We start from the raw sequence: 14,472 nt of genomic DNA on the forward strand, positions 1-14,472 counted from the left end.
CTGTGCGCGTGGACAGTACTGGTGGTGGCGCGTGCGGGCATGCAGGACGTCGGATTTTTGCTGGGTTTTCACCAGTGGATTCCTCTCGTCGTCCTCTTCACAGTGGTATGTTCAAAAACACGTTTTGAGAACTTTGATTTTTGAGTTTGGATCAAACACCCTTTTTTTCAAGAACTTTCAAGAACAAGCTCTGATACCAGTTGTTAGGAGATTCAAACATTCAAACACACACAAATTTACGTGGTTCGGCAACTTGCCTACTCCACGGAGCTACTGGTTTGTATTAATCAAGCTCAAAAGCAATACAAACAACAAAACAAGGAGGAGGAGAAAATTTCTCTACTCAACTCAATTCTCACCCTTAGCTCTCTCTCTGTGTTTCTCTCTATTTCATGGTGATCATCAGCTATCAATGACACTCTCTATTTATAGCTGATGTGGGAGACAAGCTTCTTTAGTCAACAATGGTGGGCAACAATTTTTTTGGTTAGGCACCCACCATGCAACCACCATTGACTTTAGCCATGTCTAACATGGCTGCCACCAACCATGTTGTGTCCACACCCAACACGGAGTTGCTATGGCTAGGGGTGTAACACTTCTGACACCGGTCAACCGGTTTAAGTTTTATTGGCAAACGGTTGGAGTTCGCTGCTGTTGCTGGTGCAGAGCCTTCGTGGAGTAATGAAGGCTAGGAGAGAAGAAGTGGTGGCTGTGACGGTTCCTCCCAGGGTCTCTGATTGTTGTTTTTGGCTGGAATAGGATGCTGGTGGTGATCTCGTGTGGCGTACTAGGTGCTGTAGGGGAGGAGACATGGTATTTTTGGCTGGAAAAGGGGTGCTTGGTATTTTTTATTTTTTTTTTATGATTTTTTACGGCTGGGACAAGGGAATTTCCTCTGGTTTTGGTTGGATTGAGTGTTTTTGGGCTGAAGGATTTGCGAACGCGGTGTGTGGGAGTGGGTTTTTCAGTTGCTTTTATTTATAGGAGGTCGGGACGGTGCATTCGCTCTCTTCCATTTTTGTTGAATTCGGCTAATTTGAGTTGATTATCTAAGAAAAATATAAGAAAAAAAAATATATAAATAATTTTGGGAATCAAAATTAAGTTATGACAAATTATATCATATATCATAAGATAAATATTAAAAATCATAATTGAGACAACTTTTATTTCATAATATATTTTAATTAATGCTAAAATAATTTAGCAGTTTTCATCCCACGAAGGAACGATATGAAATGGGAATTAACGTAAGATCTCGTTTTCTTTTAATTGCGCCACCAAAAGACTCAGTCATGTCAAGATTTTCAAGCTTCAATCCATCAGCAAGTTTCCAGTCAAAATGGTACAACATCTGCGCAAGTGGAAACTCAGTGTTGGCTATAGCAAACAACATGCCTGGACACATCCTCTTTCCAGCACCAAATGGGATGAATTCGAAGTCGCTACCCTTAAAATCAGTCGAAACATTGATGAATCTCTCTGGATTGAATCTCTCAGGTTCATTCCAATAATTTGGATCTCTTCCAATTGCCCATGCATTAATCAATACTTTACTTTTGACGTGGATGTCGTATCCATTAACATTACATCTCTTCCTACACTCTCTTGGAATCAATGGTATAGAAGGATGTAATCTTAGAGTTTCCTTGATAATCAACTTCAAGAATTTTAAATCATGAAGGCTTGTTTCGTCAGGAATAGTTCCAAGATCATTGAAGACTTGTCTCACTTCTTTTTGTGCCTTTTCCATTACTCTCGGGTTCTTTATCAATTCTGACATTGCCCATTCTAAAGCTGTTGACGAAGTGTCACCTCCACCACTGAACATTTCCTGAAAGGTAATTAAGTAAAGAATGACATATTAGATAGGATTGAGTTCACTTCCAGTTAGGAGGAGTAACATGATGTAAGCAAAAATAGAGTATAGACCACTGGTTTACATTTATATATATATATATGATTATGATTTCATTTCATCAAGTTCGTGGATGGTTATATTTTTCTTATAGAAAAATTGATTAATTAGTGCGTGTAACAAAGCGAAAATATATACTAACCAGGATGATTGCTTTGATAGTGCTTGTTGTTAATTGGAATTCAAGGTTTCCATGGTCTTGAAGATTCAAAAGAACACCAAGAAGATCATCCTCTTCGCTCTTGCCCATCTTTGACGCTAAAGCGGAGTTGGCTCTACGCTCGGAGATGATGCTTTCAAGTATCTCATCTGCTTCTCTGTGCATCCTTTCGAGTCTACACCTTACCGGACTGACCATGTAAAGAAATTTGGAGGAAGGGAATATATCTATCATATTCAAACCTCCAAGTGCCTCCGCCAATTCCTCAACAATTGGTAAGAAAGCTTCTTGGTTTTTGCATTTCTTACCAATGCTTGTTCTCGCAGTGATGCCATTTTCTAAAGAAAATATCATCCTACTAAGGTTGATTGGAGACCCCTCTTTTGAATAAATGGAAGTAATAAAATTAGATACCTCTTCTTCCCTAATAGATTTGAATGATCGTACACGTTTTGCAGAAAGAAGCTCTAATATGGAAATTTTTCTTAGTTGTCTCCAATATTCGCCATACGGTGCAAATGCAATGTCTTTACGGTTGTAGAACAGGACGCTTGCAGCTAGGAGATGAGGTCTTTCAACTAAATAGTAATTTCCAACGAACATTAACTGAATACAGCTCCAACGATGTAATTTAATATAATTAATCTTTTCATTTAATATAACAATTTTTTAGTTTTGTTGTTCAAACTTTATAAACCAACTAAAGCCAAAGTAATAGATGATATCAAAAGTACTTAAGGTACACAATCCAGATTAACATTTCTATTTGTTTCTTCTATTATATATGGACGCAACATGCACCTATAAAGTTGAACTGAATTTTTCTAATTGTTTTTTTTCTAATTATATTTTTTTTAATATTAAACTAGTTAAAAAATAAAATTTATATTTTTTATTTTTTATTTTATATAAAATTATTATAATTTTAAATAAATATATTTTTTAGGGTTGATATTTGGTTTTATAAATATTTAATTTTATCATAAAATTAAATAAAAATAATTTATAAAAAAACAAATTTATTAAACTCATTAAAATTTATGATTCAGGTTTTAAGCTAATTAAGATTGATTATTGTTATAAAATATTTCTAAAATTATATTATATTTTTATTAATTATTTAAATTATCTTAATACTTATTAAATTAATCACGTAATCTGACCCACCGCAGAAAAATATACTAGTGCGTGTGAGAGAGAGAGAAGTCAGTATTTTTCTCTTTCATTTGTTTCATTTGTCTCATACGGAAAACTCAACTCTTTTGTCATCAGAGGACTTATTATCATTTATGCAAAGAAAACTCAACTCTTTTGTCCTAATACTGAATTATTGATTAAAGACTTCTTACCAGCTATGCAAAGACAAGATCAACTCTTTTTGTCCTAATACTGAATTGTTGACATGGGCGTTGGCACGTGGTAAAGTTGGATAGTCGAAGAGTGAATGTGTGTGTGCGTGTGTTTTTCCCGAACAACGCTGTTCGGGAAAAACACAGGTCGTTTTTGCTGCTAGCCATCTTCAACGTTGTTCCTTACTGAAATATATTTATTTATTATTTTGATTGCATTCTTTGAAACACTTTCACTTCCGGCCATCCATCCCCATTCTCTTTCCTTGAATGCTTGTCACTGTCCTACAAGTTGGACGGGACTGATAAGGACGGTAACAAAGCAGGTCCATCGGGGCCTGCTTGCCGTTCTAAAGTTAGTTGTATTATCCATGGCTTTTTCCTCACAATAATTTTATCTGGGCCCTGCGGCGATCGGTTTGACAGCCGACTCAAGGTAGTTGCATGTTCATGTGAGGTCACTAGCCTTAAACTCTTAGTACGATGCATACCCACTCCTTTTATAGATTTTTCCATGAAACTATTTGGGATGTTATAATCACTCTCAAAATCTAGTGATGGTGTTAAAAAAGATAAAAATAAGAAATAAAATCAACGGTATAAAAAACAAAAACAAAAACGTATGATATAAATTCATCGAGTAATTTTATGCCATGTGAGAAATAAAAAATCATGTATTTTATTTTAAAATATTAAATTTCAATTTAAGAAATTATAAGATATATTATATTAATCTACTATTTTGATCCATATAAACCCTCCCTTAAAGTGCTTTTTGGATAGATTAACGTTGTAATCAACTTCTTCGAAATATATCCTTCACCCAAAATACAAATGGACAGCTTTAGCTAGTGAGTTTGCTCTCTTTTTTAATTTTCTGAATTCAATACTCAATATATGAAAATCGTATTTCTTAGATCATTTAAGTAAAAATAATATTTTTGATTAATGCATAATTATATGTGTACAATCAAATAAAAAGAATTAAAATACAAGGATGATTTTGCTCTAACTTCCTCACCTGTTTTTCTTTTTGTTCTTTAAACTTAAATTTATGATTTTAAATAGGTTAAAGAATCGTCTAACTTAAAATTTTAAATTATTAAATAAGATATCAAAAATAAAATACCTAAATAAAATACCTGAATAAAAGATGCAAACACTAGATCTCTTGTTCCTGTCACCAAAATATCCCCTTTCTGGGCGCTCTTCCAAACCGGTGTAGAAATGGGTGCTTTCCCTAGTATTGATGATTTCTTTTATCCTTGAAAAATCAACTTTCATTTTTCGAAATGTGGTTTCATGATTGACGACTCAGTACCAATTATAAAAGAAAAATATAAATATTTATTTTTTATTAAATGGTATCAAAATAAAATTATATTTTAAATTTTTTTTTCATGAAATGAAAAGGCTCATAAATTATAAATACATCATGAGATCTTTAAAATAAAATTTTATAACTTTTATTCTCTAATGAATATATATTTTCAAAATATTTATCTTTAGAATATTATTATATTTTTTTATAAAAATATTTATTTAAGTATTAAAAAATATTCATCTATGCTAAAAAGAATTTTTTATAGGTATTAATTATAAGCCTTATTAACTTACCAAGCACTAAATATAAGTTATCAATTTAATAAAATTGATAAAATTAATTGATTAACTAATTATTCAACTCACTTAGATTTTCAAGACATCAACATCATCAAAATCATAAACATGTGTGCGGTGTGTCATGGGTGAAATATTAAAAATATAATAAAAATACAATATATAAAAAACATATAATTAATTGTTGGTGGAACATAGTTAATCATAATGTATTTTTTTAAGAAATGTTTTTTATTTTTAATTTAATTCTTGCATGTTAAGTTTACTTGAGATTTATTTTGATGTTTCATTTTGGTTAATTTTTTTTAAAAATCATTTTAACTCAATAGATTAAGCTATTAGGTGAGGTCCAAAGATATGATTTATATTATTTTCTAACATATCTATTCAAGTGAAAATTCTTTAAATTTAAAATTTAAATAAGTTCACAGTACCTTGTGCTTAATTTTTATCACATAAATAGAGATGGTGAGATTCAAATTTCTGACTGTTTGAGATTAAGGCTCCGATACTATGTAAAAAAAACCAATTCAATAAAAAATTTTAAATTATTAGATAAGATCTCAAGATATAATTTATATTATTCTCTAATAAACTTTATATAAAGCTCTCGTCATGTTAAGAACAGGTTTTAACATTGAGTTAATTCTTGATTGGTTAAAAAAATATTATTAATTCAAACTAATTAAAATATTAGAAACTAAAATAAATATTCAATATCTTTTTTATTCTAAACAGAAAAATCTTTATTTTAGATGTTTAATTTTATATATAGTTAAAATCAACAAATTCTTCATTATTTATTGATGCATAAAATTTAAATTTATTGTATTTAATACATGTATAAATTTTTTAATTTGCAATTAATTTTTTTAATAGTAAAAAAAAACGTTAACAATATTACTATTTTTTTATATTAAAAAAAAAATTATTCATCATGCAAGATAGCGTCGATAATAAAACTAGTGTATATGAAGAAAATCCAGGAAAAAAACGTGATGGAGAACGAGAAAAAGGGGCATCGAAGAAGTCTACTTCTTTTGTTTCATTTGTCTCATCAGGAAAACTCAATTCTTGAGTCCCAATACTGACTTCTTTGTCGAGGACTTTTCAGCGATTACTCCGAGAAAAATATCTCTTTCGCCCTCATACCGAATTCTTCGTTAAGGACTGATTACCCATTAGGCAAGAAAAAATATCACAGTATTTGGTAAAGAAGTGGGCATGAATCTTATTCCTTTCAAACGGCACATTTATTTCTTTGTTTTGACTTGTGACCACTATAGGAAATCGGAATTTAAAAGAGGGTGTTTGAAATACTGGTAAATATTATTTTTTTAAAATGTTTTTTTAATTATTAAAATAATATTTTTTTATTTTTTAAAATTTAATTTTAATATTACTATATCTAAATAACTTTAAAAAATATATTAATTTTTGAAAAGTCCTAAAAATCACTTAAGTCACCTACATGTGCCAATGAAAATATATTTTTATTAACTTGTTAATTCTTGAGTTTGTTTTCATGAGGTTATAAATTTAAATATCATAAATTTTATAGTTATTACAGATTTATCTGATTATTAATTTAAAACTTTAAAAAATTAGTTAAAATATACATCAACTAATTTATATATCTATATCTATAGTTAAAAAAAAAAAACCCTTTTTGTCCTAAATTAAGTTAATGACTCAAAAGCCTGTGTCTTAATTAGCCGATATGGCTAGTAGCTTTATCAACAAAATTTATGTATCATGGATATGCGCATATTTATTTTAAAAAATAAATATACGTAGCTTGAGCAAAATCTATATAGAAAATGAAAGAATGACATGCTCATATTTCAAATCTAAATGGGATTATTAGTCCAAATGAATTACGATAACTCAATTTAAAATAATATGGGTAGAGTTAGAATAATAACATACCAATAAAGCTGTAGAAGTTAATTTATGACTTATAAAATTCTTAGAACTAGTTTTACCACGTATAAATAAAGAAATGTTACTAAATTAGTTGTTAACTAGCCAGTTGATGCAACCTCACACTTATAAAAATATGCATATAAAAAGGTGACTTTTTGAATAATGTAGTTACCATTTTCATTTTAAAAAAACGACTCCTTTTAATTAATATATTCAGATATATTTCTTTATATATGATCCTAGCCATATGCACTTGAATGCTCTTTTGTGCTAGAAATAGCAATTTACTGTCTGCTGTAAGGATCGAGCATATGTAAGCCTTCACCAAAACTGTCTTGGTTTCTATTAGAGTAAATTCTCACTCTTTCTCTTACGTAAACATAGTCAAATGTTGTAAGATCGTTGTGTATTTATTTATTACGATATTTTTTTTATATCTGCTTGTGTTATCCTCGCCATAGATTATATAAAGTGGTTATTACAATGAATGATAAAAATTCAGAGGTTTCCCAAATATCCATGGAAATTTTTTGATCTCAGATAATTTTGTAATGGATATGGGAAGGAATGGCATTCAGTCAAAATCACACAAAACAGAAATTCCGGGCTCTAAAGAGCCATACAAAGAGATAGATCGAAGTGACACGTACGCAACACAAAGACAACTTGCATTTTCTTATCCTTGTCTATTGTACAATTCATTGTGAAGCAACAGAACCACAGAAGGAATTATTCAATGGGCATTGGATTGATGAGCAAAGCAGACAGCATATCTTTTGCCATGGTTCTAGATTCTGTAAAAGCATCGTAATCACTGTAGAAGACATCGGCCGCGCGACCAAAATTAAGAAAAACTTGGAGAACGTCCTTCTTGGGGACACCAAGAGGTTCCTCATTTATGCCTTTACAGTCACTCTCGACAAGTTTTGTTAACTCACCATGTGCATCTTGCTTCGATACTCCATGCTGCTTCATACAGCATTCAACAGATGAAGCAACATGGCCTCTTTCTTGTTTAAACTGCAAAGTAGAAACGAATGTTGCACAAGTTAGATAGGAGTTTAGTCCGTTTTACAATTTGGACAAGTTTTTTAAGTTTGTTTCCAACCTCATGAGATGCCACATGGTCGATGAGCCTGAATAGATCAGATGTAGATGCCAGAATTTTAGGATGAGTGAACAACCAATCGAACACCTCCTTTGAAGCGATTTTGCCCATCCCACACAAGGATGATACTGTGATCAAAGGGTAAGTAGAGCTAGACACCCCATTTTGCCTGTATTCTTCTAATGTTGGCACATGAGCTTCGTTAAAACATCTTGCTTCCATGATATTGTAGGACCTAGCTTGATTCTTTTCCTGTGATGCCAATGAACTACAGTTAGAACCAATGAAGTAAAATATGCCGATTAAGTTAACAAAGGAATCAAATTTACCGCTCCTTTCGCGTAAGACACGCAATAAGTTCATTAATCACACCATATTTATTGAGAAGCGAGGCAGCTGAACTACAGTTAGAACCAATGAAGTAAAATATGCCGATTAAGTCAACAAAGGAATCAAATTTACCGCTTCTTTCGCGTAAGACACGCAATAAGCTCATTAATCACACCATATTTATTGAGAAGAGAGGCAGCTGACCACTTTAAAATTAAGTGGTTCGGGTACTGTAGCGTAAGATTGAAATTAGAAGAGAGGAGAAGAAAATTAAGAGAGAAAAAGAAAAGAAGAGGCAGCAGAGTAACCTGCGTTCTTCCTTAAATTTCCAGCTCGTTCACCGTTGGATCGGGCTGAGATTTTGATAGCACCTTCTAGACACGTTGATCTTCATTCTGAACGGTTGGATTGAAGATTGGTTGTGTGGAAGATGGCCGTTTTGACAGAAAACGGGGCTATCAGTTTTGTGAGTTTTTCTCAAATAATTCTCCTTTAATCTTGTTGTAATCCGAGAATAAGTTATTCTTGATGATATATATGTTGTATCCCTTAGTTGAATATGAGGAAGAATGATTATGAACCCATTATTTGTTGATAGTGGAAGTTTTTAGGTGGACTACGGTCCCGTAGTTTTTTCCACATCGGGTTTTCCACGTTAAAAATCTTGGTGTTGATTTTGTGATTATTTGCATTATTTTTCATCATTGTTTGATTCTGTTTTACTGCACAAAGAGGGAAAAAATTGGGACTTGTTAATTGTAATTGTATTCCGCTGAATTGATCCGGGTAAATTGATGTCCGGTTGTTCCGAGTTTTCCCAACAAAGTGGTATCAGAGCACTAGTTGTGTAGATTGAATTTCTTGTGCAGTTAAAATGGAAAAGGAAGATTCGGGCATGATAAAGCTTACTTCCTCAAATTATTTTCTATGGAAAACAATGATAGAGGATCATTTATATTGTAATGTTTTGGCTTTGCCGATTGAATGTAAAGGAATAAAACCTGATGATATGGATGATGCAAAATGGAATGGGCTAAATATGCAAAAGGATTGCAGAAAGTATAAAAGAGATAAAAAGGGTAAAGATGAAGACAAGAATGAAGAGAATGGTACAGCTGCAGTTGTATTTGATGGTGATGTTGCCATTGTTTGTGATGATGGTTGTGTTAATCTTGCATGTCAGGATACCACCTGGGTTGCAGATTCAGTAGCTTCTTACCATGTTACACCCCGACTTGATTTTTACACATCCTACACTGCTGGTGACTTTGGTCAAGTTAGTATGGGAAATCAAGGGATGACTAGTGTTATGGGCATTGGAGACATTTGGTTGGAAACCAATACTGGGTGCAAGTTGTTACTCAAAGATGTAGGCATGTGCCTGATATGCGCCTACACTTGATCTTTACAGGTACTCTTGATGAAGAAGGCTATCACAATTACTTTGGAGATGGTAAATGGAAGCTTTCCAGAAATTCCCTGATTGTTGCTAAAGGGAAGAAGATGGGTCTCTACATGTCACAAGCCAAGATGATCAAAGGGGAGGTGAATGCAATTGAAGATTGCTCTACTGATCTGTGGCATAAACGGCTTGGACATTTAAGTGAGAAAGGCCTTGGCATCCTTGCCAAGAAGAACTACCTTCCATTAAAAGGTATGAACTTGAACACATGTACTCATTGTTTAGTTGGCAAACAACACAGAGTTGCATTTCAAAGATCACCTTCACATAGAAGATCACATGTACTTGATTTAGTTCATACTGATGTTTGCTTTATGATTGACAAGTCTCTTAGAGGTGCATTGTGCTTTGTTAGTTTTATTGATGATCACTCCAGGAAAATTTGGGCCACTTGTTTGAAATCCAAAGATCAGGTGCTTGATGTCTTTAAGGATTTCCATGCCAGAGTTGAAAGAGAAACTGGTAGAAAGCTCAAATGTGTTCGAGCTGACAATGGTGGTGAATACAGGGGTCCTTTTGAGAAGTACTGCAGGGAGCATGGTATCAAGTTGGAGAAGACAGTTCCTAAAACTCCACAGTAGAATGGAGTGGCTGAGAGAATGAACAAAACCATTGTTGAAAGAATTAGATGTATGCTCTCTCATGCAAAGCTACCTAAGTCCTTTTGGGGTGAGGCAATGAAGACTGCAGTTGCCATGATCAACCTTTCTCCATCAGTTCCTCTTGAATTTGATGTTCCAGATAGAGTTTGGAAATGAAAAGATGTCTTTTATGCACACTTAAGAGTGTTTGGATGCAGGGCATTTGTACATGTTCCTAGAGATGAAAGGTCTAAGCTTGACAGCAAGACAAAACAATGCATTTTCTTAGGCTCTGAAGATGATGAGTTTGACTATAGGTTGTGGGATCCAAAGGAGAAGAAAATTGTAAGAAGTAGAGATGTTATCTTCTTTGAAGATCAAACCATTGAAGACTTTAAACAGAAAGAGAAAACAAAGTCTATTGTTTTTATTCCAACTAATTCAACTCCACAGTTACCTTTGATGCCTGCTAATCATGGAGGAGACTTGCAAAATGATGATAATGGTGGTTATCTTATTGAGCCATTAGTTGGTGATCCTGAAGCAGCTAATAATGATGTTGATGTTATTCCTGAACAGGTTATGCAGGAAGCTCCAGATGAGCCACAATTAAGAAGGTCAACTAGACATCGCCAACCTTCCACCAGATATTCTCCTCATGAGTATGTGTTGGTCACTGATGGGGGAGAGTCAGAATGCTTTGATGAAGCTATGTCACATGAGAAGAAAAATGAGTGGTTGAAAGCAATGCAAGAAAAGATGAAATCCTTGCATGAAAACCATACCTTTGAGTTAGTGAAGCTTCCTAAAGGTAAGAGAGCACTCAAGAACAAATGGGTGTTCAGGTTGAAAATTGATGAACATTGCTCACAGCCAAGGTACAAGGCAAGATTGGTTGTGAAAGGCTCCAGTCAGAAGAAGGGTATTGATTTTGAAGAAATCTTTTCACCAGTGGTCAAGATGTCTTCAATCTGAGTTGTGCTTGGCTTAGCTGCTAGTTTGAATATTGAAGTAGAACAACTTGATGTGAAAACTGCCTTTCTACATGGTGATTTGGATGAGGAGATCTACATGGAGCAGCCTGAAGGGTTTGAAGCAAAAGGTAAAGAGCAGTTAGTTTGTAAGTTGAAAAAGAGTTTATATGGGTTAAAACAAGCTCCAAGACAATGGTACAAGAAGTTTGATTCTTTCATGGTGGATCATGGTTATGACAAGACCATTTCTGATCATTGTGTATTTATGAAAAGGTTTCCAGATGGAAACTTTATTATTCTCCTGTTGTATGTGGATGATATGTTGATTGTTGGTCATGATGCTAAGAAGATTCAGATGTTGAAGGAAGAGTTGAGCAAGTCTTTTGCAATGAAAGACTTGGGACCAGCAAAACAGATTCTTGGTAAGAAGATCACACGTGATAGGAAGAAGGGAAAACTTTGGCTATCTTAGGAGAGATATATTCAAAAGGTACTTGAGAGATTCAATATGAGCAACTCCAAACCTGTTTGTTCTCCACTTGTAAGCCACTTTAAACTAAGTTCTAAGCAGTGTCCTTCAAGTGATGAAGAAAAAGATGAGATGAAAAAGGTTCCTTATGCATCCGTAGTTGGTAGCTTGATGTATGTCATGGTTTGCACAAGGCCGGATATAGCTCATGCAGTTGGTGTGGTTAGTCGATTCCTCTCCAATCCTAGTAAAGAACACTGGTCAGCAGTGAAATGGATACTCAGGTATCTCAAAGGTACTTCTAGTTTCAGCTTATGTTTTGATAATGATAAACCTGTGTTGGATGGATACACAGAAGCAAATATGGCTGGTGATGCTGATTCTAAAAAGTCCACATCAGGATACTTGATGAAGTTTGTAGGGGGAGCAGTCTCATGGCAATCAAGGTTGCAAAAATGTGTTGCATTATCCACTATAGAGGCCGAATATATTGCTCTTACTGAAGGGGGCAAAGAGTTGTTATGGATGAAAAAGTTCTTGCATGAACTTGGCCTAGTTTAAGAGAACTTTGTGTTGCACTGTGATAGTCAAAGTGCAATCCATCTCAGTAAGCATCCTACTTTTCACTCTCGATCAAAGCACATTGAGGTTAGATATCAATGGATTCGAGATGCTATGGAGATGAAGTCATTCGTTGTTGAGAAGATCCATACTGATGACAACGTGTCTGACATGATGACCAAACCTCTACCGAGAGAGAAGTTTGAGTTCTGTAGAAGGGAAGCAGGCTTGTCAAAGCATCCTAAATTGAATTTTACATATTGATCGCCGGTATAGCGAATTCCTCACATGGTGTGTGAGGGGGAGATTTGTTGTGTATAGTCCTACACCATGTGATGGTGGGACCACCATATTTATTGAGAAGAGAGGCAGCTGACCACTTTAAAATTAAGTGGTTCGGGTACTATAGTGTAAGATTGAAATTAGAAGAGAGGAGAAGAAAATTAAGAGAGAAAAAGAGAAGAAGAGGCAGCAGAGCAACCTGCGTTCTTCCTTTGATTTCCAGCTCGTTCACCGTTGGATCGGGCTGAGATTTTGACAGCAGCTTCTAGACACGTTGATCTTCATTCTGAAAGGCTGGAACGAAGATTGGTGGTGTGGAAGCTGGCCGTTTGGACAGAAAACAGGGCTATCAATTTTGTGAGTTTTTCTCAAATAATTCTCCTTTAATCTTGTTGTAATTCGAGAATAAGTTGTTCTTGATGATATATATGTTATATCCCTTAGTTGAATCTGAGGAAGAATAATTGTTAACCCATTATTTGTTGATAGTGGAAGTTTTTAGGTGGACTACGGTCCCGTGGTTTTTCCCACATCAGGTTTTTCACGTTAAAAATCTTGGTGTTGATTTTGTGATTATTTGTATTATTTTTCATCATTGTTTGATTCTGTTTTACTGCATAAAGAGGAAAAGAATTGAGACTTATGAATTGTAATTATATTCTACTAAATTAATTCGGGTAAATTAGTGTCCGGTTGTTCCGAGTTTTCCAAACATCAGTTAATCACGCCGCCAAATCTGCCAAATCTGTGTTTAGAGTTGCAATTACAGAACCAGGATCTAATCTAGTATACCTCTCAATCATTTTGGTGAACTGCTCAAGTTCTTCAATAGTACCATGTACATCATATATGCCATCCAATATGGATACAAGCATAGTAGATTTGGTTAGTATCTGTTGGGCAAGAGCGTGCTGTGGCTCGATAAACAGGCCGAACACCACATTGTAACACTCGATCAATGTCTCGAGCGAAGGGTAGCTTTGTCGTAAAGTCCAACTCTTTCCACCACCTACAGTGAACAAATGTAATTAATATTTTCTATCTGGTTAAATAATTCTTATTCTCCTCTAATAATCTTGCTTATAATAATTACTTGGAGAGATTTCTCAGCTCCTCCTGGTACAACTTTTGCAGCATATTGAAATTCGACTTTGGAGGCTTTAGTACAGGTTCGATGTGCAGCTCGTCTTGCTCGTAGAAAGAGATGGAATACCATAGTTCATACTTTACTATGCCACAGTGTAGAGGTCGATTTAAGGCATGAGTTACTTGGTCAGCAAGAGGAGAAACCAATCGAGCTACCATGGACTTGAGGTGAGTTTCAGTAAACACAAGAGCTTCATCCAGTATAATTTCTCCGTGAGCACTAAGGTATGAAGCCTCATACAAATTTAATAACCCTTTCACATCTTTTGTAAAATTTTCCTTGAAGTTGCCTTTTTCATCCTTGTACTTGTTGAATACATCTGCTTCACCGGTTGATAAACACATTAGAAGATAGCAATGAATCTACAATAAAATAAGAGTTGAGTAAATTTGAAAATGATCTTTTCGAATATATTCCTTTTGGTTCTGGAAGGAGGTTATGTCCATATAGTGTGGCCACTGTCGAGGTTACCCTAGCAAGTTTTCTCTACCTTATTGAATGAGAACTCTCTAGGGGAATGGTGCCAGAAAAATCTAGACATGGATGAAGCCTTTGGTATTGCAGTTAGAAGAAAAAACAATC

The 14,472-nt window shown here is 34.2% G+C and overlaps 1 protein-coding gene and 1 pseudogene across 1 annotated transcript; both read right to left on the reverse strand.

Annotated features, from left to right (window-relative positions):
* Window positions 1-1,149: 1,149 nt before the first annotated feature.
* Window positions 1,150-2,684, reverse strand: LOC105130246 (tabersonine 16-hydroxylase-like). The gene is made up of 2 exons (XM_011032651.1): window positions 2,064-2,684; window positions 1,150-1,837 (listed from the first exon to the last, which is right to left on the reverse strand). The coding sequence occupies exons 1-2, from the start codon at window positions 2,682-2,684 to the stop codon at window positions 1,217-1,219; spliced, it is 1,242 nt and encodes a 413-aa protein (XP_011030953.1). The 3' UTR covers window positions 1,150-1,216.
* Window positions 2,685-7,705: 5,021 nt separating this feature from the next.
* LOC105130247 (probable terpene synthase 3) lies at window positions 7,706-14,294 on the reverse strand (annotated as a pseudogene).
* Between the last annotated feature and the right edge of the window lie 178 nt (window positions 14,295-14,472).

Source organism: Populus euphratica, unplaced genomic scaffold, assembly GCF_000495115.2.
Source record: "Populus euphratica unplaced genomic scaffold, PopEup_1.0 scaffold95.1, whole genome shotgun sequence".
Lineage (NCBI taxonomy): Eukaryota > Viridiplantae > Streptophyta > Magnoliopsida > Malpighiales > Salicaceae > Populus > Populus euphratica.